We start from the raw sequence: 26,680 nt of genomic DNA, 5'->3' as shown, positions 1-26,680 counted from the left end.
GTCAACCATTCACATAAAATCAGTGAACACTCTAGCAATGAAACTACTGGTTAATTATGGTCAAATAAAACTATAATTTCTATTCCCTTGTAACGAAGTAGTTTGTACAAAGGCACCTAGTAGTCATGAGTGGCTACCTGAATATCTTACTTTCCCTTAAATACATGTCATTCTCCCAAATGTCTAAGCATAGTATTTGTGCGTATAAGTCATTAAATACAATTAATTCATAATTATTTTATTGCACATACAATTATCCTCTTTACAAAGTATTGTTACATTAAATTATGAGATCAATTTGAACACCGTAGAACAAAGCAAGTTGTTCCAGAACACCGGCTATTTGCTAACACGTTATTGATCTGCCCAGCTTGAAACCGATTGTCTCATAACTTAATGTTATGTGTAATGTAATGTTACTGAAAGCTGGGTACACACTAAGCGGTATGATGGCCGATCCGGTGAATTGGACAGACATATCACTCACAACGGTGCATATCGGGCAGTGTGTGTTCTTGATATGCAGGTGCCCGTGATCGCTAATGACGTAGTCAGTTTTGATGTGCTGCACATCAAAGCAGACGATACTGCTAGCGTCCTGTAGTATGCTAAATAAAGACTGAACATGATCGTTCCAGCCTTTATTAACATCACTCACTGTGTACCCAGTTTCTGATGTCAGGCCAGGATATTGGCTAGGTACTTAGTGATTGAGTGTGTACCCAGCTTTAGCCTGTAAATGGCTAAGTAAAATGCAAGTTGGAAAGCTGTGCACATTTTGCAAGTACTAGTAGGTAAAAATCGGGCCAAAATATATCAGCTTCCTGAATTTATATTTTGCCTTCATGCACAAACTACATTTGGATATTATTTATACACTCAAAATAAGTGTTTTATTTTTATTTTTTTTAACCATCCAAATGTACTTTTGAAAACCTAAGAGCACTTATTATATAGCCTTGTTGACCTTATTTAAAGCCAAAGAACATCCATTTTCTTAAGCTGTGAATAAAGTAGAACAAGGCCTTTATGAAGATCAGGTGACACAGAGCTCTGTTGCCCAAAGTGGAGGGCGGCTATTGTAGGGAATCTTGGAGATGTTTGATGGTCCGCAGATGGCATTACCCACTTCTTCCAACCCTTCTTCTGATGGTACATCTGGAACCTCATGGAAGGATGCCTCTTCATATGGATGTTCCAACATTTTCAGTACTCGTCTGACCTAGTGAACAGTGTTAGAAAATATATATTAAGAAAACATAAAGCTCTTCAAAAGATGAGCGGTTAGGAAATTATTTGAGAATGTTACACTATTTCCATGAGAGACTGCTGACATTAATACCTGAACCTTGTGTTGTTCTATTATGTTGAGTGTATGGTCTAATGAGAAGCTTCTCACACAATTTGTTGCATGCCACTTCATGGTATGTATAACCCAATTCCTTTGCTGTGAAAGGTTATAGACTGGTGCTGTTTAAAATTATGATAATGAGCATCAAATGATTACATAGCTGTTTAAACGTTTGGTCCAACCTACATGTCCATATTCTATGTACTTGTAACAGGTAATACAGGTCACTGCATTCAGATGGGATAGTGAAAAGAAAATGGCAAGCTGCCACACCTAAAGCAGCTCTGCTTCATAATACTAGTCACTCTTGCCAAAGAACCATAGGAACTAAAAATACAGTAACATTAAGGTGTGTTAGCGTTACAATAAAATAGCTTCCTACAGCAGATATACATGCACTTATCAGCAATCACAAGAGGAGATTTCAGAACTTTGATCAAACAAATGGTCATGTCATTTTGTATTACACTCTAAAGCCAAGTACATACTAGAGCGATATCGGCTTGATATGTCATTTCCAGCCGAATCAGAACAACAAATCGGCATGGCCTACCTGACAAAATTGCATGCAGCAACTTGCCGTGTAATGAAGGACGGGACAAAGTTAAAATCTATAGCTGTGCTATAACACAGAGTAGCATGGTGTCTCCAGTATTACTGTCCTCATTGTGGGGCGATCAACAGGGAGTATCAGACTACAGTTTCATTGTGGAAGCACACGCATCATGCAACATAAAATAATTGTCAATTATGTTTTTGCAGGAGTGTGTGTGTTTATAGAGAATATATATATATATATAGAGAGAGAGAGAGAGAAAGTGGGGTAAACCTAACAATAGCGCTAAATGAAGAGCTCAACCTCAAGACGTACTCCCTGTTAGACGGAGTACAGAAGTACAAATGCAGAGAAAGGGGTGGTGTCTACGGGAGCTGAACCCAATGATATCTTCCAGAATTTGACCACAAATCACTTTAAAATAATTTTTTAATATATTTATATAAAAGTATTCGACAATCACAGTGAATAACAAATGGCCGACATAATCAAAATGCAGACATCAGATATGGACACCATATATTGCGGATAATTGGTAAGTCCAATGTGGTTGTTTTCTTAATTAGTGCATATCCGATGTTCTTATATCCGAACCAGAAACTCAACGCGCTTCGTCCAACTGGACTTCATCAGGGGCTCAATATCAAAAACAAGTCGTAAGAACATAAAGGAATAGATGACCAATAAATGATCGTATTAATCCCACATCAGTAAAACAGGCTTTGCAATAACAGATGTAATAAAGAATGAGCTGATTCCACAGCAAGGTTTGTATTGAATATGCCAACTCAGTAAGGCAAACAATAATACAATAATGCTGAGTTCGGTATAAGCCACAATTTCGTTTTCGTGGATAATCCTCAGCATTATCCACAATATATGGTGTCCATATCTGATGTCTGCATTTTGATTATGTCAGCCATTTGTTATTCACTGTGATTGTTGAATACTTTTATATAAATATATTAAAAAATTATTTTAAAGTGATTTGTGGTCAAATTCTGGAAGATATCATTGGGTTCAGCTCCCTTAGACACCACCCCTTTATATGTATGTATGTATGTATGTGTATATATATATATATATATATATATATTCATATATATATACTCATATATATATACTCGAGTATAAGCCGACTTTTTCAGCATTTTTTTTGTGCTAAAAAAGCCCCCTCGGCTTATACTCGAGTCAGTGCAGGGAGAGCAGTGTGACAGGGAGAGCAGTGTGAAGGAGGGACACAGCGCGCGCCTCTCCTGCAGCAGCGGCGGGTCTATTAAAAGGAAGTACCCGTTCGTGAGCTCTGATTGGCTCACGAACAGGCACTTCCTTTAATAGACCCGCAGGAGAGGCGCACGCTGTGCGCTCCGTGTCCCTCCTTCAGAAGACAGCGCGGGAGCGACGGAGGGTAAGTAACAGGCACTGGGGGAGCATATTTGGCACTTGGGGGGGGGGGGGGGGGCGACATATGTGGCACTGAGGGGGCATATCTGGCAGCATGAGGGGGCATATCTGGCAGCATGAGGGGGCATATCTGGCACATCCGGCACTGTGGGGGCACATCCGGCACTGTGGGGGCACATCTGGCAGCATGAGGGCATATCTGGCACTGTGGGGCATATTTGGCAGCATGAGGGCATATCTGGCACGGTGGGGCATATCTGGCAGCATGAGGACATGTCTGGCACTGTGGGGCATATCTGGCAGCATGAGGGGGCATATCTGGCACTGTGGGGCATATTTGGCAGCATGAGGGCATATCTGGCACTGTGGGGGCATATCTGGCACTGTGGGGGCATATCTGGCAGCATCAGTGCTAGATGAAGGTCCATATAGGCCTGGAGCTGAAATTTAGGAAGGGCCTATTGTGTGCCTCGGCAGGAGGTGTGAAGCGCAGCGGTGGTATGACTAGTGATGTGATCAGTGTGGTGTGGGTGTGGTCTAAATAGGGTGTGTGGCCTATGCCATGTGAGTGACAGTCACCACTTACTGACAGACACTACTTACACACACACACAACACAAAGCTTACTGACACAATCATCACTTACTGACAGACACTACTTACTAACACACACACGCAAAACTTACCGACACAGACACCACTTGTTGATAGATATTACTGACTGACACACATGCACAACACCGATAAACTTACTGACACACATTACTTACTGACTCACACACACAACACAATACTTATACCGCTCTCACATCACAATGCCGGGTCCCACCTGGGAATTGGAAATGGGTCCATTCCTGGGTGGGACCCGGCATTTGACCCTACACACCGCCAACCCGACCCGGCAATTTGCCAGTTCGGGTTGCCATCCGTGGGCGGAGATGGAGTCGGCATCAGGGGCGGGGGCGGAGACAGCGCTGGGAGATGAGATCATCTCAGCGCCGCCACTCCCTATGCAGTGAACGGGTCCCGGGTTGCTTTATTCCCGGGTTGAATTACTAGGTCAGGCAACCCGGAATTCGCCCATGACCCCTTTCAAAACGCACATCGAAACGTGTCGCCTCGGCAATATACCCGGTCTATACCAGGTTATTTTTGCGGTGTGAAAGGGGCATTACTGACACAGACACCCACCACTTACTAACAGACACTACTTACTGATACACACAGAGCAAAACCTACTGACAGACACTATTTACTGACACACACACACATCACAAAATTAACTGACAGACACCACTTACTGATAGACACACACACAATGCAAAACATACTGACAAAAAATAGGATTTTGGTACTTACCAGGTAAATCCTTTTCTTTGAATCCATAGGGGGCACTGGAGTACTCTTGGGGATATGGACGGGCTTCCGTAGGAACAGCACTGAATATTTAAATTTAGTAACACTCCACCCCTCCATATCCCCGAGCACATCTCAGTGTTTTTTACTGAGCCGAACAGGAATTAAGAGAGGTTGATAATGGAGTATTACATATAACATAACTGACACTAACGTTGTTAACACATAACGTTACTGACAACTAAACAGTTGACACCCTAACCAGCACTTGTAACTTGAACCAGTCGGTGAAAGTGTGTTACCATAAGATCCTCAGAACTAACCACAAGTAGGTAAAACTGCTCTGGGTGGGCGTCCAGTGCCCCCTATGGATTCAAAGAAAAGGATTTACCTGGTAAGTACCAAAATCCTATTTTCTTTTTCATCCACTAGGGGTCACTGGAGTACTCTTGGGACGTACCAAAGCTTCCCCCGTGGGCGGGAGAGCTGTTTGGCACTTGTAACACTAGGCGGCCAAAGCTAGATGCTGATGCCGCAAAAGTATCAAACTTGTAAAAGCGCACAAACGTGTGCACTGAAGACCATGTAGCCGCCCGGCAAAGCTGCGTCGCAGAAGCCCCACGACCAGCTGCCCATGAAGTTCCCACAGAACGTGTGGAATGAGCGGTTACTGACGTAGGCGGTTGTAACCTAGCATGAAGGTAAGCCTGACGTATGGTCAGTTTTATCCATCTGGATAAAGTTTGTTTAGATGCTGGCCAACCAATCTTGGCAGCATCATAAAGAACAAATAACGTATCCGTCTTACGAACTGAAGACGTTCGGGATACATAAACGCGTAATGCGCGAACCACATCCAGAGTTCCAGAATGTGCTGTCAACACAGGAACTACTATTGGTTGATTGATGTGAAAAGATGACACTACCTTTGGTAAGAAGGCGGGATTCGTCCGAAGTTCCGCTCTGTCATCATGAAACACCAAATACGGTGGCTTGCATGACAAGGCACCCAAATCCGAAACACGCCTTGCCGAAGCTAAGGCTAAGAGAAAAATTGTTTTCCAAGTGAGAAACTTTATATCCACTTGTTGTAAGGGTTCAAAATATGAAGACTGTAAGAACTCCAAAACCAGATTCAAGTCCCATGGCGCTGTAGGTGGAATGAATGGAGGCTGTACCCTGAGTACACCTTGGAGAAAAGTGCGTATAGACGGCAATAGAGCCAATCGTCTTTGAAAGTAAATTGACAAAGCAGATACCTGCACCTTTAGTGTAGATAAACGCAATCCTCCATCTAACCCTGTTTGTAGAAACAACAACAGGCGGCATACTTTGAAAGCTGATGTCGGAAATTGCCGAGCTTCACACCAACCTATATATGCAAGCCATATTCTGTAATAATGAGCTGCCGTAACCGGCTTCCTAGCTCGTAACATGGTTGGTATAACTGAATCTGGAATGCCCTCTCTTCTTAAGAGGGCGGTCTCAACAGCCACCCCGTCAAACGCAGCCGCGCTAAATCGGGGTAAAGAAACGGACCCTGTTGTAACAGGTCTGGACGTATTGGGAGCGGCCACGGATCGTCTGCGAGTAATCCTCGAAGATCCGAGAACCAAGCTCTCCGAGGCCAATGAGGCGCCACTAGTATGACTGTGAGCGACTCTCTTTTGATCCGTTTTAGCACCAGAGGGAGCAGCGGAAACGGTGGAAACAGATACACAAGACTGTACGGCCACGCGACAGTGAGAGCATCCACCGCGACTGCCTTTGGATCTCTTGTTCTGGACACATACTGGGGCGTTTGATGATTGTGTCGAGATGCCATCAGGTCCACCTGAGGATAACCCCATCGCTGAACCAACATGTGAAACACTTCTGGATTTAATGACCATTCGCCTGGGTGAAAATCCCGACGACTGAGATAATCCGCTTCCCAGTTGTCCACTCCCGGAATGAACACGGCCGACAATATCACCTGGTGGCATTCCGCCCAATTGAGGATTCGAGCTACTTCCCGCATTGCCATGCGGCTTCTTGTTCCTCCTTGTTTGTTGATGTATGCGACCGCTGTCGCATTGTCCGACTGCACTTGGACAGGCTGAGAGCGAATCATGTGCACTGCTTGTCGTAGCGCATTGAAAATTGCGCGGAGTTCTAGAACATTTATAGACAGCAATTTCTCGTGATCCGCCCAGAGACCCTGGAGCTGACAATTTTGAATTACCGCTCCCCAACCTCTGAGACTGGCGTCCGTAGTTAGAATTATCCAATTGCAAACTCCGAACCGTCTTCCTGCGGTTAAATTGTGTTCCTTGAGCCACCATAGCAGAGATACTCTTGCTATTGGTGACAACCTCACCCTGTGGTGAATCTGCAGATGCGAGCCCGACCACTGGGCAAGCACGTTCAGCTGAAATGGACGAGAGTGAAATCTTCCGAACTGAAGCGCCTCGAACGCTGCCACCATTGTGCCTAACAGGCGAATGCACAAGTGTACCGACACTGTGCGTGGCTTGAGCACTAATTGTACTAGATGGCGTAGCATTTGTACTTTCTGTTGTGGTAGGTAAATCCTTTGATTGACCGTATCGAGAATCATACCTAGGAACTGAAGGCGTTGAGACGGAATTAGATGTGATTTCTTGAAATTTACAATCCAACCGTGGTGAACCAGTACATTGTATGTTAGCAGCGCATGTTGGGTAAGTATCTGTTGAGACGGAGCTTTGATGAGCAGATCGTCTAAATACGGAACTATTGTCACTCCCAGGGATCTGAGGTGAGCTATCATCACAGACATTACTTTGGTGAATACCCGAGGCGCTGATGACAGGCCAAACGGCAGAGCCTGAAACTGGTAATGGTTCTGGCGTATTGCAAACCGTAAGAATTTCTGATGAGGCTGCCAAATTGGAATGTGTAAGTACGCATCCTTGAGGTCTAAGGCAATCATAAACTCCTTGGTCTCTAACCCCGCAATCACCGAACGTAGAGACTCCATTTTGAATCTGTAGTAAGTTACGTACTGATTGAGGCCCTTTAAGTTCAATATTGGTCTGACTGAGCCATCCGGCTTCGGGACCACAAACAGGCTTGAATAATAACCCTGACCCTGTTGGTGTACAGGGACCGGAATCAACACTGCCGAATCCAGTAAGGACTGAATGGCAATTTGCAAAACTCTCCTCTTGTCGTCCGACAGAGGCAATCCTGTCTTGAAAAACCGCAGAGGCGGCAGACAGTCGAACTCTATTTTGTAACCTTTTAACACTAAATTGCGAATCCAGCCCTCCGCGGATGTGTGGAACCACGCCCCATGGAACGTCTGAAGGCGTGCTCCCACAATTGGAGAACCGAGATGGGCTGGTAACCCGTCATGCCACTGGCTTGTCGGTAACCTTAGCGTCTTGGCGAGTTGTGTTGGTTTGATGGAAACCACGTCCTCGACCACGTCTAGCAGGCGTGGCTGATCCTCTGCCACGTCCTCGAAAGGGCTGAGGTCTAAAGGATTTGAACGAAGGTCCAGCGTACCTTCTTCTTGGCGCAGGTGGAGGCAATGGTAAGAAAACAGACTTACCTCCCGTAGCCTCCTTAATCCATGCGTCCAATTCTGGACCAAACAACTTCTTGCCATCGTAAGGCAACGCCTCTATACTTCGTTTGACCTCTGCCTCCGCTTGATAAGTACGCAGGTAGAGTGCTCTTCGTGCCGTAACTAGCGAAGATGAAATACGAGAAGTGAGCTGACAGACGTCAGTAGACGCTGTACAGAGATACTCTACAGCCTCAATCATTTGATTTACCAGAACTATCAGGTTTTCGTCCTGTAAAGCAGATTTGAGTTCTGTAAGCCATATTATGAGCGCCTTAGTTACCCAAATGCCAACCAATCCAGGTCTTAGCATCACACCTGCTGCTACATACATGGTTTTTAGCATAGTTTCTATCTTGCGATCTGAAGGATCTTTAAGCGTAGTAGCTGCTGGCACTGGTATGGTTAATTTCTTGGTAAGCTTTGACACTGAAGAATCAACTATTGGTGGATTCTCCCATGTACACGTTACCGAGTCTGGAAACGGATAACTAGACTTAAATCTGCGAGGTATAGAAAACCGTTTATCTGGATTCTGTCGTGTTTCTACTAACATCTGATTTAGAGAATCCGACACAGGAAAACTTACTGGCGTCTTCCGTCGTTTAGTAAATACGACCTGATCATTGGTGAGAGGCTGCTCAGCTTCAGGAAACCTTAGAGACTGCCGTACCGCTCTGATGAGATCATCAATGCCGGAACTGTTAACATCCTCGTTATCTGACTCCACTGCGCCTTCCTCACCCTCATCGTGTTCCGTGAGGTCTGGCATGGAATCGTCAGAATGCAACATAGCAGACACTGGAAAATCATAAGACATATGAAAATTATCCCGTTTGCCCAAAATGGATTTGGACCTTACGCAAGGCTGAGACGCCTCCGGTAGATCTGGCGGTCTCACCCTAGACTCAGATCTTAACGTTTCTCGCTCCAGACGAGCCGCGGTCATTTCTGTCTGAAATCTCTCCAGTACATTTACTAACATACCCCACGGAGGGTCCGGTGAGGAAATTGGTTGTAAAACCGGAGCAGAAATGGTATTCTGAACGGAATCCACAAAACATACTTTACATGTGGTAGATGCATCCGGTAACACACTGCCACATACTTTGCAAATATGCTTTTTAGTTTTTGCTGGTGCCTTACTCATTATGGCGACAGACAATACAATACACAAAAAACAGACACCTGCACGACTCAGTAAAATAGCAATAAGGTGTCTCTGTATATATATCTGGCCCAGTGCAGTACACGTGGCCAGTACTATGAAATGTGATCCCAAATTCCCACTAACACCCCTGCGCCTCCGGTGGAGTAGAGATGTAGTACTGGAACGTTCTGGAATCACAGCAGGAAGACACAGGAAGCATGGTTAAAAATGGCTGCCCTGCTAACTTATACATATAATCCTAGTGCTGGTTACATTCACTGATTATACTGTAACAATCCCTGCAGCCTCTTATCTGCTGCTGCAGTATTTCTCTGCTTCATTATTATTGGTCCCCCCTGTAATGGCTGCCTGCTCTTTTAACTTAGTACAGCGGCAGCGCAGCGTGTGGGCCCCCAGCGGGTATCGTAGAGCGCTATGTGCCTCGTGTTTCCCAGCGGTGGGCTCCTGTATAATAGCGTCAGCTAATCAAGCTAGCGCTGCGGCGGCCGGCGGCCTGTGAGAGTCGATCAGAGGTGCCTGCACGGAGGTCTGTGGCCGAACGTGCGGGCGCCTGCACGGAGGTCTGTGGCCGAACGTGCGGGCGCCTGAGCGGGGAGAGCCGCGGTGCCTGCACGGAGGTCTGTGGCCGAACGTGCGGGCGCCTGAGAGGGGAGAGCCGCGGTGCCTGCACGGAGGTCTGTGGCCGAACGTGCGGCGCCTGAGAGGGGAGATCAGCGGCGTCACCAAGCACTATGTACCCCCACGTCGGGGCGGCAGCGGGAGCTGACCGCCCCGTTTCACATATCTTACTCCTGCAGACGTGCGGAGGCTCCGACGGGGCTTCTTAAACAAGCGCCGGCCAGCCTGTGCAGGAGGATGTGTGGGCTGTGAGGGAGCTCTTTCAGAGAGGCCCGACACGCCCGTGCTGCTATCAGCAGCTGCACTATCCCTGACCCTGCCTTTTGGAAGGGGGAAAGGGATGTGTCCAAATAGTAGAAAAAAGAAAAAGAAAAAATAAAAGTTTCTTCAAAAAACCGTGACTTCAGTTATTCAGGTGTTGCCACGTTCAGCACAGAAAAAACACTGAGATGTGCTCGGGGATATGGAGGGGTGGAGTGTTACTAAATTTAAATATTCAGTGCTGTTCCTACGGAAGCCCGTCCATATCCCCAAGAGTACTCCAGTGACCCCTAGTGGATGAAAAAGAAATACTACTTACTGACACACACGCACAGCACAAAACTTTTTGACACTGACACCACTTACTGACAGACTCTACTTACTGACACACAAACACAACACAAAACTTACTGATACAGACACCATGCAAAATGTACTAACACAAACACTACTTAGTGACAGACACTTCTTACTGACACCAGTGGTGCACACAAAAAAAAATTCTCAGTGGTACTGTGCCTGCGCGCCGTGGGAATGGTCACGTCATTAAGGGATGTGACCATGTGACACTAGGTGGAGTGGTTATATATTATGTGAATCCATGGCACAGACACCCCCTGTCCCTGCGGACTCCAGAGACAAGGACAGCAGGATGTGTCACTGGTTACAGAATAAAAAATATTATATATAAGATGTGTACCCAGCACTCATCCTGTTATGATGTGAATATTTGCTCCAGTGCCCTCCTTCGGTTTTTCAAGCTGTGGACAGAGTACAATGAGGCTGCACTCCCAAGTCTTGCTGGTGCAGTAAGATTTATTAAGTAAGATTTTGGATCAATAAATCTTACTGCACCAGCAAAACTCGGGATTGCCGCCTCATTGTACTTGTTGGGAGGGAGAAAAGGTGTTGGTATGCCGGTTGTCGGGATTCTGGCGCCAGTATACTGTGCGCCGGGATCCCAAAAACTGGTATACTGAATAACACCCACACACCGCTGGCCAGGCACCCCACCGTCACTTTTTCTCTGCCAGTCTGCCAGGTGCGGGAGGGTGATTACATCACCTTCATGCTCCCAGCAGTCCTTTTCCTGGAAAAGGATGAAGGTGCTGGCGGCGCCTCCGAGCAAAGTCTAGGAGCTTGGTGGTGGTGTTTTACAGTGTGGCGGGGTTATGCCGTACTGGCGGACACATTCTTAATGGTACGCCGTACCGGAGCGTACCGCCACACTTGCAGGACTGGCTGACACACACACACACACAACGCAAAACATACTACACACGGAACAACACAAAACTTACACAGACACCACTTACTGACAGACACTACTTATTGACACACACACAATGCAAAACTTACTGACACAATACAAAACTTACTGACACACACAACGCAAAACCTACTGACACTACTTACTGACAGACACTACTTACTTAGGGACACACACACGCCCCTCAAAACTTACTGACATAGACACCACTTACATAGGAGACCTCAGGGCCTGGTGTGGGCTGCTACTCACATGGTTTTGCATGTCCCATCAGCTGACATCCAGGGACCCAGCTCTCCTGAAAGACACCAGCCTCCTGTCAAGACCCTTCCCCTCTTTCATGAGGCATGTTATTGTATAAGCTGCACTGCAGCAGGAATGGTATGCTGCAGCAAAAGCATTTATGGTTTGATGGACGAGGGGGCGGGGCTTTGGATGGGCATGGGGCCGGAGCCTCGGAGATAGCTCCAAGGCTCCGCCCTCGTGCCCGTCCGAAGCCCCGCCCCCTTGACCATCAAACCATAAATGCTTTTGCTGCAGCATACCATTCCTGCTGCAGCTTATACAATAACATGCCTCATAAAAGAGGGGAAGGGTCTTGACAGGAGGCTGCTGTCTCGGAGCTATTTCCGAGGCTCCGCCCCCGTGCCCGTCTGAAGCCCCGCCCCCTTGCAACACGAAGAGGTCAGGACACAGGTTACCCAGTTTGGGGTGGGGGTGAATGAGCAGCCGGAGGCCAGTGCACTGCTGTATGTGCTGACAGGAAATGTTTTTTCTCTATCGTCCTAGTGGATGCTGGGGTTCCTGAAAGGACCATGGGGAATAGCGGCTCCGCAGGAGACAGGGCACAAAAAGTAAAGCTTTATGATCAGGTGGTGTGTACTGGCTCCTCCCCCTATGACCCTCCTCCAAGCCTCAGTTAGGTTTTTGTGCCCGTCCGAGAAGGGTGCAATCTAGGTGGCTCTCCTAAAGAGCTGCTTAGAAAAGTTTAGCTTAGGTTTTTTATTTTACAGTGAGTCCTGCTGGCAACAGGATCACTGCAACGAGGGACTTAGGGGAGAAGAAGTGAACTCACCTGCGTGCAGGATGGATTGGCTTCTTTGGCTACTGGACATTAGCTCCAGAGGGACGATCACAGGTACAGCCTGGATGGTCACCGGAGCCTCGCCGCCGGCCCCCTTGCAGATGCTGAAAAGAGAAGAAGGTCCAGAATCGGCGGCAGAAGACTCCTCAGTCTTCTTAAGGTAGCGCACAGCACTGCAGCTGTGCGCCATTGCTCTCAGCACACTTCACACGGCAGTCACTGAGGGTGCAGGGCGCTGGGGGGGGGCGCCCTGGGAAGCAATGTAAACCTATTTTTTGGCATAAAATACCTCACATATAGCCTCCGGGGGCTATATGGAGATATTTAACCCCTGCCAGAATCCGTTAAAGAGCGGGAGACGAGCCCGCCGAAAAAGGGGCGGGGCCTATCTCCTCAGCACACAGCGCCATTTTCCTCACACAGCTCCGCTGGTCAGGAAGGCTCCCAGGCTCTCCCCTGCACTGCACTACAGAAACAGGGTAAAACAAGAGAGGGGGGGCAAAATTATATATATTAAAGCAGCTATATAGGGAGCACTTATTATAAGGCTATCCCTGTCATATATAGCGCTTTTGGTGTGTGCTGGCAAACTCTCCCTCTGTCTCCCCAAAGGGCTAGTGGGGTCCTGTCTTCTTTAAGAGCATTCCCTGTGTGTCTGCTGTGTGTCGGTACGTGTGTGTCGACATGTATGAGGACGATATTGGTGTAGAGGCGGAGCAATTGCCAAATATGGGGATGTCACCCCCTAGGGAGTCGACACCAGAATGGATGGCTTTATTTATGGAATTACGGGATAGTGTCAACACGCTAAAGCAGTCGTTTGACGACATGAGACGGCCGGACAATCAATCAGCACCTGTCCAGGCGCCTCAAACACCGTCAGGGGCTGTAAAACGCCCGTTACCTCAGTCGGTCGACACGGACCCAGACACAGGCACTGATTCCAGTGGCGACGGTGACGAATCAACCGTATTTTCCAGTAGGGCCACACGTTATATGATTTTGGCAATGAAGGAGGCGTTACATATTGCTGATACTACAGGTACCACAAAACAGGGTATTATGTGGGGTGTGAAAAAACTACCTATAGTTTTTCCTGAATCAGATGAATTAAATGAGGTGTGTGATGAAGCGTGGGTTGCCCCCGATAAAAAACTGCTAATTTCAAAGAAGTTATTGGCTTTATACCCTTTCCCGCCAGAGGTTAGGGCGCGCTGGGAAACACCTCCTAGGGTGGACAAGGCGCTCACACGCTTATCAAAACAAGTGGCGTTACCCTCTCCTGAGACGGCCGCACTTAAAGATCCAGCAGATAGGAGGATGGAAAATATCCAAAAAAGTATATACACACATACAGGTGTTATACTACGACCAGCTATAGCGACAGCCTGGATGTGCAGTGCTGGGGTAGCTTGGTCAGAGTCCCTGATTGAAAATATTGATACCCTGGATAGGGACAATGTTTTACTGTCTTTAGAGCAAATAAAGGATGCGTTTCTTTATATGCGTGATGCACAGAGGGATATTTGCACACTGGCATCACGGGTAAGTGCTATGTCCATTTCGGCCAGAAGAAGTTTATGGACGCGACAGTGGTCAGGTTATGCGGACTCAAAACGGCATATGGAAGTTTTGCCGTATAAAGGGGAGGAGTTATTTGGTGTTGGTCTATCGGATTTGGTGGCCACGGCTACAGCCGGGAAATCCACCTTTTTACCTCAAGTCACTCCCCAACAGAAAAAGACACCGACTTTTCAGCCGCAGCCCTTTCGTTCCTTTAAAAACAAGAGAGCAAAGGGATATTCATATCTGCCACGAGGCAGAGGAAAGGGGAAGAGACTGCAACAGGCAGCTCCTTCCCAGGAACAGAAGCCCTCCCCCGCTTCTACAAAAGCCTCAGCATGACGCTGGGGCTTCTCAAGCGGACTCGGGGGCGGTGGGGGGTCGTCTCAAGAATTTCAGCGCGCAGTGGGCTCACTCGCAGGTGGATCCCTGGATCCTGCAGATAATATCTCAGGGTTACAGGTTGGAACTAGAGACGTCTCCACCTCGCCGTTTCCTGAAGTCTGCTTTACCAACGTCCCCCTCCGACAGGGTGACGGTCTTGGAAGCCATTCACAAGCTGTACTCTCAGCAGGTGATAGTCAAGGTACCCCTTTTACAACAAGGAAAGGGGTATTATTCCACTCTATTTGTGGTACCGAAGCCGGATGGCTCGGTAAGACCTATTCTAAATCTGAAATCCTTGAACCTGTACATAAAAAAGTTCAAGTTCAAGATGGAGTCACTCAGAGCGGTGATAGCGAACCTGGAAGAAGGGGACTTTATGGTATCCTTGGACATCAAGGATGCGTATCTCCACGTTCCAATTTACCCCTCACACCAGGGGTACCTCAGGTTCGTCGTACAGAACTGTCACTATCAGTTTCAGACGCTGCCGTTTGGATTGTCCACGGCACCTCGGGTCTTTACCAAGGTAATGGCCGAGATGATGATTCTTCTTCGAAGAAAAGGCGTATTAATTATCCCATACTTGGACGATCTCCTAATAAGGGCAAGGTCCAGAGAACAGCTAGAGATGGGACTAGCACTGTCTCAAGAAGTGCTAAAGCAGCACGGGTGGATTCTGAATATTCCAAAATCCCAGTTAATTCCGACAACACATCTGCTGTTCTTAGGGATGATTCTGGACACGGTTCAGAAAAAGGTTTTTCTCCCGGAGGAAAAAGCCAAGGAGTTATCCGAACTTGTCAGGAACCTCCTAAAACCAGGAAAGGTGTCTGTACATCAATGCACAAGAGTCCTGGGAAAAATGGTGGCTTCTTACGAAGCAATTCCATTCGGCAGATTCCACGCAAGAGTTTTCCAGAGGGATCTGCTGGACAAATGGTCAGGGTCGCATCTTCAGATGCACCAGCGGATAACCCTGTCTCCAAGGACAAGGGTATCTCTTCTGTGGTGGTTGCAGAGTGCTCATCTATTGGAGGGCCGCAGATTCGGCATACAGGATTGGATCCTGGTGACCACGGACGCCAGCCTGAGAGGCTGGGGAGCAGTCACACAAGGAAGAAACTTCCAGGGCGTGTGGTCGAGCCTGGAAACGTCTCTTCACATAAACATTCTGGAACTAAGAGCAATCTACAATGCTCTAAGCCAGGCAGAACCTCTGCTTCAAGGAAAACCGGTGTTGATCCAGTCGGACAACATCACGGCAGTCGCCCATGTAAACAGACAGGGCGGCACAAGAAGCAGGAGTGCAATGGCAGAAGCTGCAAGGATTCTTCGCTGGGCGGAGAATCATGTGATAGCACTGTCAGCAGTGTTCATCCCGGGAGTGGACAACTGGGAAGCAGACTTCCTCAGCAGACACGACCTTCACCCGGGAGAGTGGGGACTTCATCCAGAAGTTTTCCACATGCTTGTAACCCGTTGGGAAAGACCAATGGTGGACATGATGGCGTCTCGCCTCAACAAAAAACTGGACAGGTATTGCGCCAGGTCAAGAGATCCGCAGGCAATAGCTGTGGACGCGCTGGTAACGCCTTGGGTGTACCAGTCGGTGTATGTGTTTCCTCCTCTGCCTCTCATACCAAAAGTATTGAGAATTATACGGCAAAGAGGCGTAAGAACGATACTAGTGGCTCCGGATTGGCCAAGAAGGACTTGGCACCCGGAACTTCAAGAGATGATCACGGAGGATCCGTGGCCTCTACCTCTGAGAAGGGACCTGCTTCAGCAGGGTCCCTGTCTGTTTCAAGACTTACCGCGGCTGCGTTTGACGGCATGGCGGTTGAACGCCGGATCCTAAAGGGAAAAGGCATTCCGGAAGAAGTCATTCCTACCTTGATTAAAGCAAGGAAGGAAGTAACCGCGCAACATTATCACCGCATTTGGCGAAAATATGTTGCGTGGTGCGAGGATCGGAGTGCTCCGACGGAGGAATTTCAACTGGGTCGATTCCTACATTTCCTGCAATCAGGATTGTCTATGGGTCTCAAATTGGGATCTATTAAGGTTCAAATTTCGGCCCTGTCGATTTTCTTCCAGAAAGAATTGGCTTCAGTTCCTGAAGTCCAGACCTTTGTTAAGGGAGTACTGCATATACAGCCCCCTGTGGCGCCTCCAGTGGCACCGTGGGATCTCAATGTTGTTTTGGACTTTCTCAAATCTCATTGGTTTGAACCACTAAAAAATGTGGATTTGAAATATCTCACATGGAAAGTGACCATGCTACTAGCCCTGGCTTCGGCCAGGAGAGTGTCAGAACTGGCAGCTTTATCTTACAAAAGCCCATATCTGATTTTCCATTCGGACAGGGCAGAACTGCGGACTCGTCCGCATTTTCTCCCTAAGGTGGTGTCAGCATTTCATCTGAACCAGCCTATTGTAGTGCCTGCGGCTACAAGCGACTTGGAGGACTCCAAGTTGTTGGACGTTGTCAGAGCTTTAAAAAATAAGAATTTACTTACCGATAATTCTATTTCTCGGAGTCCGTAGTGGATGCTGGGGTTCCTGAAAGGACCATGGGGAATAGCGGCTCCGCAGGAGACAGGGCACAAAAAAGTAAAGCTTTACTAGGTCAGGTGGTGTGCACTGGCTCCTCCCCCTATGACCCTCCTCCAGACTCCAGTTAGGTACTGTGCCCGGACGAGCATACACAATAAGGGAGGCATTTTGAATCCCGGGTAAGACTCATACCAGCCACACCAATCACACCGTACAACTTGTGATCTAAACCCAGTTAACAGTATGACAACAGAAAGGGCCTCTTAAAGATGGCTCCTTAACAATAACCCGAATTAGTTAACAATAACTATGTACAAGTATTGCAGATAATCCGCACTTGGGATGGGCGCCCAGCATCCACTACGGACTCCGAGAAATAGAATTATCGGTAAGTAAATTCTTATTTTCTCTATCGTCCTAAGTGGATGCTGGGGTTCCTGAAAGGACCATGGGGATTATACCAAAGCTCCCAAACGGGCGGGAGAGTGCGGATGACTCTGCAGCACCGAATGAGAGAACTCCAGGTCCTCCTTTGCCAGGGTATCAAATTTGTAAAATTTTACAAACGTGTTCTCCCCCGACCACGTAGCTGCTCGGCAGAGTTGTAATGCCGAGACCCCTCGGGCAGCCGCCCAAGATGAGCCCACCTTCCTTGTGGAGTGGGCTTTTACAGTTTTAGGCTGTGGCAGGCCTGCCACAGAATGTGCAAGTTGAATTGTGTTACAAATCCAACGAGCAATCGACTGCTTAGAAGCAGGTGCGCCCAACTTGTTGGGTGCATACAATATAAACAGCGAGTCAGATTTTCTGACTCCAGCCGTCCTTGCAATGTATATTTTTAAGGCTCTGACAACGTCCAACAACTTGGAGTCCTCCAAGTCGCTAGTGGCCGCAGGCACCACAATAGGTTGGTTCAGATGAAATGCTGATACCACTTTAGGGAGAAAATGCGGACGAGTCCGCAGTTCTGCCCTATCCGAATGGAAGATTAGATAAGGACTTTTATAAGATAAAGCCGCCAATTCAGATACTCTCCTGGCAGAGGCCAGGGCTAGTAACATAGTCACTTTCAATGTGAGATATTTCAAATCCACCTTTTTCAATGGTTCAAACCAATGGGATTTGAGGAAATCTAAAACTACATTTAGATCCCACGGTGCCACCGGAGGCACCACAGGAGGCTGTATATGCAGTACTCCCTTGACAAAAGTCTGGACCTCAGGGACAGAGGCCAATTCTTTTTGGAAGAATATTGACAGGGCCGAAATTTGAACCTTAATGGATCCCAATTTGAGACCCATAGATAATCCTGATTGCAGGAAATGTAGGAAACGACCCAGTTGGAATTCCTCCGTCGGAACCCTCCGATCCTCGCACCACGCTACATATTTTCGCCAAATGCGGTGATAATGTTTCACGGTGACTTCCTTCCGTGCCTTAATCAAGGTAGGAATGACTTCTTCTGGAATGCCTTTCCCTTTTAGGATCTGGCGTTCAACCGCCATGCCGTCAAACGCAGCCGCGGTAAGTCTTGAAAAAGACAGGGACCCTGCTGTAGCAGGTCCCTTCTCAGAGGTAGAGGCCACGGTTCGTCCGTGAGCATCTCTTGAAGTTCCGGATACCAAGTCCTTCTCGGCCAATCCGGAACCACTAGTATTGTTCTTACTCTTCTTTGCCGTATGATCTTCAATACCTTTGGTATGAGCGGCAGAGGAGGAAACACATACACTGACTGGTACACCCAAGGAGTTACCAGTGCGTCCACAGCTATTGCCTGTGGATCTCTTGACCTGGCGCAATATTTGTCCAGTTTCTTGTTGAGGCGAGACGCCATCATGTCTACAATTGGTCTTTCCCAACGGTCTATTAACATGTTGAAGACTTCTGGATGTAGACCCCACTCTCCCGGATGAAGATCGTGTCTGCTGAGGAAGTCTGCTTCCCAGTTGTCCACGCCCGGGATGAACACTGCTGACAGTGCTATCACGTGATTCTCCGCCCAGCGAAGAATCTTGGCAGCTTCTGCCATTGCACTCCTGCTTCTTGTGCCGCCCTGCCTGTTTACATGGGCGACCGCCGTGATGTTGTCCGACTGAATCAACACCGGCTTTCCTTGCAGGAGAAGTTCCGCCTGGCTTAGAGCATTGTAGATTGCTCTTAGTTCCAGAATGTTTATGTGAAGAGACTTTTCCAGACTCGTCCATACTCCCTGGAAGTTTCTTCCTTGTGTGACTGCTCCCCAGCCTCTCAGGCTGGCGTCCGTGGTCACCAGGATCCAATCCTGAATGCCGAATCTGCGGCCTTCTAATAGGTGAGCCTTCTGCAACCACCACAGAAGTGACACCCTTGTCTTTGGTGACAGGGTTATTCGCAGGTGCATCTGCAGATGCGACCCTGACCATTTGTCCAACAGATCCCTTTGGAATATTCTTGCATGGAATCTGCCGAATGGAATTGCTTCGTAAGAAGCCACCATTTTTCCCAGGACTCTTGTGCATTGATGTACTGACACTTTTCCTGGTTTTAGGAGGTTCCTGACCAGATCGGATAACTCCTTGGCTTTTTCCTCTGGAAGGAAAACCTTTTTCTGAACCGTGTCCAGAATCATTCCTAGGAACAGCAGACGAGTTGTCGGGATTAAATGGGATTTTGGAATATTCAGAATCCACCCGTGTTGTCTTAGCACCTCTTGAGATAGTGCTAAAGCTGTCTCCAGCTGTTCTCTGGACCTTGCCCTTATTAGGAGATCGTCCAAGTATGGGATAACTAATACGCCTTTTCTTCGAAGAAGAATCATCATCTCGGCCATTACCTTGGTAAAGACCCGAGGCGCCGTGGACAATCCGAACGGCAGCGTCTGAAACTGATAGTGACAGTTTTGAACAATGAACCTGAGGTACCCCTGGTGTGCGGGGTAAATCGGAACGTGTAGATACGCATCCTTGATGTCCAAGGATACCATAAAGTCCCCTTCTTCCAGGTTCGCTATCACTGCTCTGAGTGACTCCATCTTGAACTTGAACTTTTTTATGTAGAGGTTCAAGGACTTCAGATTTAGAATAGGCCTTACCGAGCCATCCGGCTTCGGTACCACAAATAGAGTGGAATAATACCCCTTTCCTTGTTGTAATAGGGGTACTTTGACTATCACCTGCTGAGCGTACAGCTTGTGAATGGCTTCCAACACCCTCTCCCTTTCGGAAGAGACGGTTGGTAAGGCAGACTTCAGGAAACGATGAGGAGGATCCGTCTCTAATTCCAACCTGTACCCCTGAGATATTATCTGCAGGATCCAGGGGTCTACCTGCGAGTGAGCCCACTGCGCGCTGTAATTTTTGAGACGGCCCCCCACTGTCCCCGAGTCCGCTTGAGAGGCCCCAGCGTCATGCTGAGGTTTTTGCAGGAGCCGGGGAGGGCTTCTGTTCCTGGGAAGGAGCTGCCTGTTGGTGTCTCTTCCCTCTTCCTCTGCCTCGTGGCAGGTACGACAAGCCCTTTGCTCTCTTATTTTTGTAGGAGCGAAAAGGCTGCGGTTGAAAGGTCGGTGCCTTTCTCTGTTGGGGAGTGACTTGAGGTAAAAAAGTGGATTTCCCGGCAGTAGCCGTGGCCACCAAGTCTGATAGACCAACTCCAAATAACTCCTCCCCTTTATACGGCAAAACCTCCATGTGACGTTTTGAATCCGCATCGCCTGTCCACTGTCGTGTCCATAAGGCTCTTCTGGCTGAAATGGACATAGCACTCACCCGAGATGCCAGTGTGCAAATATCCCTCTGTGCATCACGCATATAGATAAATGCATCCTTTATTTGTTCTAACGACAGTAAAACATTGTCCCTATCTAGGGTATCAATATTTTCAATCAGGGATTCTGACCAAACTACTCCAGCACTGCACATCCAGGCAGTTGCTATAGCTGGTCGTAGTATAACACCTGCATGTGTGTATATATTCTTTTGAATAACTTCCATCTTTCTATCTGATGGATCCTTAAGTGCGGCCGTCTCAGGAGAGGGTAACGCCACTTGTTTGGATAAGCGTGTGAGCGCCTTGTCCACCTTAGGGGGTGTTTCCCAGCGCGCCCTAACCTCTGGCGGGAAAGGGTATAATGCCAATAACTTTTTTGAAATTATCAACTTTTTATCAGGAGCAACCCACGCTTCATCACACACGTCATTTAATTCTTCTGATTCAGGAAAAACTGTTTGTAGTTTTTTCACACCATACATAATACCCTGTTTTACGGTATCTGTAGTATCAGCTAAATGTAACGTCTCCTTCATTGCCAAAATCATATAACGTGTGGCCCTACTGGAAAATACGTTTGAATTTCTACCGTCGTCACTGGAATCAGTGCCCGTGTCTGGGTCTGTGTCGACCGACTGAGGCAAAGGGCGTTTTACAGCCCCTGACGGTGTTTGAGGCGCCTGGACAGGCATTAATTGATTGTCCGGCCGCCTCATGTCCTCAACTGACTGTTTAAGGGAAGATAAACCATCACGTAATTCCACAAATAAAGGCATCCATTCTGGTGTCGACCCCCTGGGGGGTGACATCTGCATATTTGGCAATTGCTCCGCCTCCACACCAATATCGTCCTCATACATGTCGACACCACGTACCGACACACACCGCAAACTCACAGGGAATGCTCTAATGAAGACAGGACCCACTAGCCCTTTTGGGGAGACAGAGGGAGAGTCTGCCAGCACACACCACAAAGCGCTATATATACAAGGGATATCCTTATATTAAGTGCTCCCTTATAGCTGCTTTAATATATATATATATAGCCATTAATGTGCCCCCCCTCTCTGTTTTACCCTGTTTCTGTAGTGCAGTGCAGGGGAGAGACCTGGGAGCCGTTCTGACCAGCGGAGCTGTGACAGAAAATGGCGCCGTGTGCTGAGGAGATAGGCCCCGCCCCTTTTTCGGCGGGTTCTTCTCCCGCTATTTTTCCAGTCAGGCAGGGGTTAAATATCTCCATATAGCCCCTATGGGCTATATGTGAGGTATTTTTAGCCTTGTATAAGGTTTATATTTGCCTCTCAGAGCGCCCCCCCCCAGCGCTCTGCACCCTCAGTGACTGCCCAGTGAAGTGTGCTGAGAGGAAAATGGCGCACAGCTGCAGTGCTGTGCGCTACCTTATGAAGACTGAGGAGTCTTCAGCCGCCGGTTTCCGGACCTCTTCACGCTTCAGCATCTGCAAGGGGGTCGGCGGCGCGGCTCCGGGACCGGACTCCACGGCTGGGCCTGTGTTCGATCCCTCTGGAGCTAATGGTGTCCAGTAGCCAAGCAGCAAATCCACTCTGCATGCAGGTGAGTTTACTACTTTCCCCCTAAGTCCCACGTTGCAGTGATCCTGTTGCCAGCAGGACTCACTGTAAAGAAAAAAACCTAAACTAAACTTTCTCTAAGCAGCTCTTTAGGAGAGCCACCTAGATTGCACCCTTCTCGTTCGGGCACAAAATCTAACTGGAGTCTGGAGGAGGGTCATAGGGGGAGGAGCCAGTGCACACCACCTGACCTAGTAAAGCTTTACTTTTTTGTGCCCTGTCTCCTGCGGAGCCGCTATTCCCCATGGTCCTTTCAGGAACCCCAGCATCCACTTAGGACGATAGAGAAATATACATTTCAAGGACAGCTGGAGTCAGGAAATCTGACTCACTGTTTATACTATATGCTCCCAACAAGTTGGGCGCTCCTGCGTCTAAGCAGACTATTGCGCGCTGGATTTGTAGTACGATTCAGCTTGCACATTCTGTGGCAGGCCTGCCACAGCCAAAATCGGTAAATGCCCACTCCACAAGGAAGGTGGGTTCTTCTTGGGCGGCTGCCCGAGGGGTCTCGGCATTACAACTCTGCCGAGCGGCTACGTGGTCGGGGGAGAACACGTTTGTAAAATTCTACAAATTTGATACCCTGGCTAAGGAGGACCTGGAGTTCTCTCATTCGGTGCTGCAGAGTCATCCGCACTCTCCCGCCCGTTTGGGAGCTTTGGTATAATCCCCATGGTCCTTTCAGGAACCCCAGCATCCACTAGGACGATAGAGAAAATAAGAATTTACTTACCGATAATTCTATTTCTCGGAGTCCGTAGTGGATGCTGGGCGCCCATCCCAAGTGCGGATTATCTGCAATAATTGTACATAGTTATTGTTACCTAAATCGGGTTATTGTTGTAGGGAGCCATCTTTCAGAGGCTCCTCTGTTATCATACTGTTAACTGGGTTTAGATCACAGGTTGTACGGTGTGATTGGTGTGGCTGGTATGAGTCTTACCCGGGATTCATAAATCCTTCCTTATTGTGTACGCTCGTCCGGGCACAGTATCCTAACTGAGGCTTGGAGGAGGGTCATAGGGGGAGGAGCCAGTACACACCACCTGATCATAAAGCTTTACTTTTTGTGCCCTGTCTCCTGCGGAGCCGCTATTCCCCATGGTCCTTTCAGGAACCCCAGCATCCACTACGGACTCCGAGAAATAGAATTATCGGTAAGTAAATTCTTATTTTTTCTTGTCTGCACTGCAGGGAGGTCTGTGGGCCTATTTTCAATGGGGGGCTTGGACCTGCAGCTCCATCCGCCCCATTGTTAATCCGGCCATAGGCAGCATGAGGGCATATCTGGCACTGTGGGCTGTGTACGGCTAGAGCTGCATTTCCCACCCTAGGCTTATACTCGAGTTAATAAGTTTTCCCAGGTTTTTGTGGTAAAATTAGGTGCCTCGGCTTATATTCGGGTCGACTTATACTCGAGTATATTTTTTATATATATGTTTATAATACATTTATTCTCTGTGTAAGATGGGGCCACTCACATGTGCAATTCAGAAAAGGTAGTACCTCCTGGCCCATGCAAAGTCCTGACATATTCAAAGCCCGCCCAGCCTCTCTGAACAGCACAATGTGATTGGGCGTGCGCAGCAAAGCTCCACACCCCCAGCCCCGGTACCCACCATCATTTGAAAGAAAAAAAGAAAAGGGTACAGCTTACTATAGAAACGGCTACGTTTGTGAAATCAGCGCTGACCTATGTAACAGCAGCGCAGCAAATAGCCAGCGCTGGTAGTGTGGTCTGCTGTTTGTATTGTAATGCTAACACATTGTAAGGTCAGCACCTGCATGCAGTGCTGACCAGAGCTAGAGCAATGGGGAAGCCTGCGCTGGGCTGGGGGTCATTAATACCGCATACCGACCCCTGCTTGCTAGTCAAGGGTGGTGAGTCATACCGCTGCTGGCCATCCGGATCTGCAGGAACTAGAGCAGGTGCCCAAAGACCATAAGCTTTCCTTTAAGCCTGCCATGGACCCAGGAACAAGCCTCCGTGAGCGATGACGGGTCCCCTCCGACACCTTTCACGGCGCAGGCAGACTACAGCAGGCTGTAGTCTGCCTGTCCTCAAAAGTTGCTAAAAGTTGGAATTAAATAAAATTAAAATAACCAAAAGGCTGAGAAACAGCCCAGTGGGAGACTGTCTCTCTCTGGCACATTTCTAAAACTGGAGTTGTTAGGGGATAGAGGTGGAGGATCCAGTCACACCCGCCCATAGTCCAGTGCCCCCTACTAGATGAAGGGAAAAGTTGGTTAGGTGTGTGGTGCACCATTTTATTTGAACGGTTTGATGGTTGAAGGAAATCTGGTCTGGTGTGTGCCCACTTAAAGATGGCCACACATACAAAAAAAAAAAAAAAAGATTACATCTGTCCAAACATCTAACTAGTTGTATGAGAGCAAATGACAATCAAAGACTGGAGAACGGACAAAAACTGTTGTGACAAGTTGCTTAAATCAAACATTTTTATCAACGTATCTGAACAACAGTTCATTGTCATTTGCTCCCATACATTACCAGATTTTCAATCCAACCAGCTATCTAATTGGACAGATAATCTTTAGTTTCGTGGCCAGCTTAAGGCTGGGATTCATACTATTAAATGGTGGACATTCATAGTTACTTTCATCACTGGAGAGGTGCAGAGTTTTAAGAACATAAATGACAGTTGCACAAGCAGATAAAAAATCAGCACACGCATGACAGACGCGAGGAAAGGGGTGTGGGTTGATAAATAGTGTCTAGTTAGACAGTCAATAGATAGACACCATATGTTAGACAGACATTAGGACGCCAGGGTCAAAAGGTCGACATGAAAAAGGTAGACACAATGTTTTTTGCATTTCTGTGGTTTGTGTAGATAATTTTGTCATCTGGGACCCCCAATTGTAGAAAGGCATCCCCTCGCTGCGCTCACCACAAGGTTTATAACCAACTCTATGACGACATGGATAGAGAAGGTATGAAATAGTCCAAAAACATGTTACATTTTAAAAAAAACTAAAAACATTTCACTATCTTTTTTATGTCGACCTTTTGACCCTGTCGATCTAATGTCTGTCTAACATGTGGTGTCTATCTATTGACTGTCTAACTAGACACTATCTTATCAACCGGTTACCGAGGAAAGGGTAGAATTAAGGACTTTGTGATGATATTTGTTACGCATTACCTCAGAAAAATCTCCCTTCTCTGCAGAGTCTATGGCATTCTGAGCAATATAGTTTCTCAAGATGTATGCTGGGTTGTTTAAATTCATAATCTTCTCCCGCTCAGACTGTAGAGTGTCTTCATGCCCAATATTTGATTGTTCTTTCTCCAAGCGGACACTGGAAAAAATGCAGACCAACGGTATTACAAGAGAGCATATCCCCAACGTGTGAACTGGACAGAAATAAATACAGCCGTTACCGTACACATATCATATCAGTCTGTATATAGTTTTCACACCTTAGAATAGTTATCCAGTAACAACTTAGAAAATTCCACCACCACTCTTCTATTAAGAGACTTGTCTTCACTTCTTTCTATTTATCCAGTTAATCATAGGGTTATAAATGAAAAAATGAATGGCATTTCTGTAGATATTTCTCTATCATCCATCTGACGCTCCATTACCCTGGGTTTATGCATATGACCATTGGAGTCTGGCACTAAAATAGTTAACTGCTGACACCCTCCCCTACATAAGCCCTCCCACTTCAATCAGTCCCTCAGTCTTGTTTTAGTGCCTTGGAGGAAGGCATGATGTTAGAAACTTAGCTTTTTAGAGTAGTAGAATAGAGGCAGGAGCCTTAGACCCCACTCACCTAGCCTCTGCAGAAGTCGCCAAACTGTGAGCAGTCATTGGGGCTCTATCCACCGGACCAAGAATCCGAGAAAGCATCCATGGGAATAAGGCACTATTGTGCTGCATATCCCCCTTTTCCTGCTATATCTGGCACGCAGGCTTACCGGAAGCTGCAGCCAGGTCCCTTTGGTACTGTGCATGCGCCCTCTCTCTGTCCTTCACAGCAGCTGCATCTTTCCAACCCCAGCGACCAGGCAACAGGATCGATGACGCCAGGAGCGGTCGCTTACTTTAAATGACGGAGTGGGTAGGGATGCATATCTGGTGGGAGCACTCTTCCCCTCTTTCAAGGGATGATGGCGGCGGCCGATCCAAGCACCAGGCCATCCG

General features: G+C 47.6%; 1 protein-coding gene across 1 annotated transcript in view; it reads right to left on the bottom strand.

The window, feature by feature from the left end:
• Positions 1–222: 222 nt before the first annotated feature.
• The window catches only part of SELENOO (selenoprotein O), a 67,797-nt gene continuing 41,339 nt past the window's right edge, over positions 223–26,680 (bottom strand). The window contains exons 8-9 of the mRNA XM_063927150.1: positions 25,673–25,829; positions 223–1,222 (exon numbers count right to left, since the gene is read on the bottom strand). Coding sequence (XP_063783220.1) covers positions 1,028–1,222; positions 25,673–25,829 — 352 coding nt within the window. The 3' untranslated portion in view covers positions 223–1,027. The remainder of the gene's footprint in view (positions 1,223–25,672; positions 25,830–26,680) is intronic.

This window comes from Pseudophryne corroboree, chromosome 6 (assembly GCF_028390025.1).
Source record: "Pseudophryne corroboree isolate aPseCor3 chromosome 6, aPseCor3.hap2, whole genome shotgun sequence".
In the NCBI taxonomy this organism is placed as follows: domain Eukaryota; kingdom Metazoa; phylum Chordata; class Amphibia; order Anura; family Myobatrachidae; genus Pseudophryne; species Pseudophryne corroboree.
This window is presented reverse-complemented; position numbering and strand designations above follow the sequence as displayed.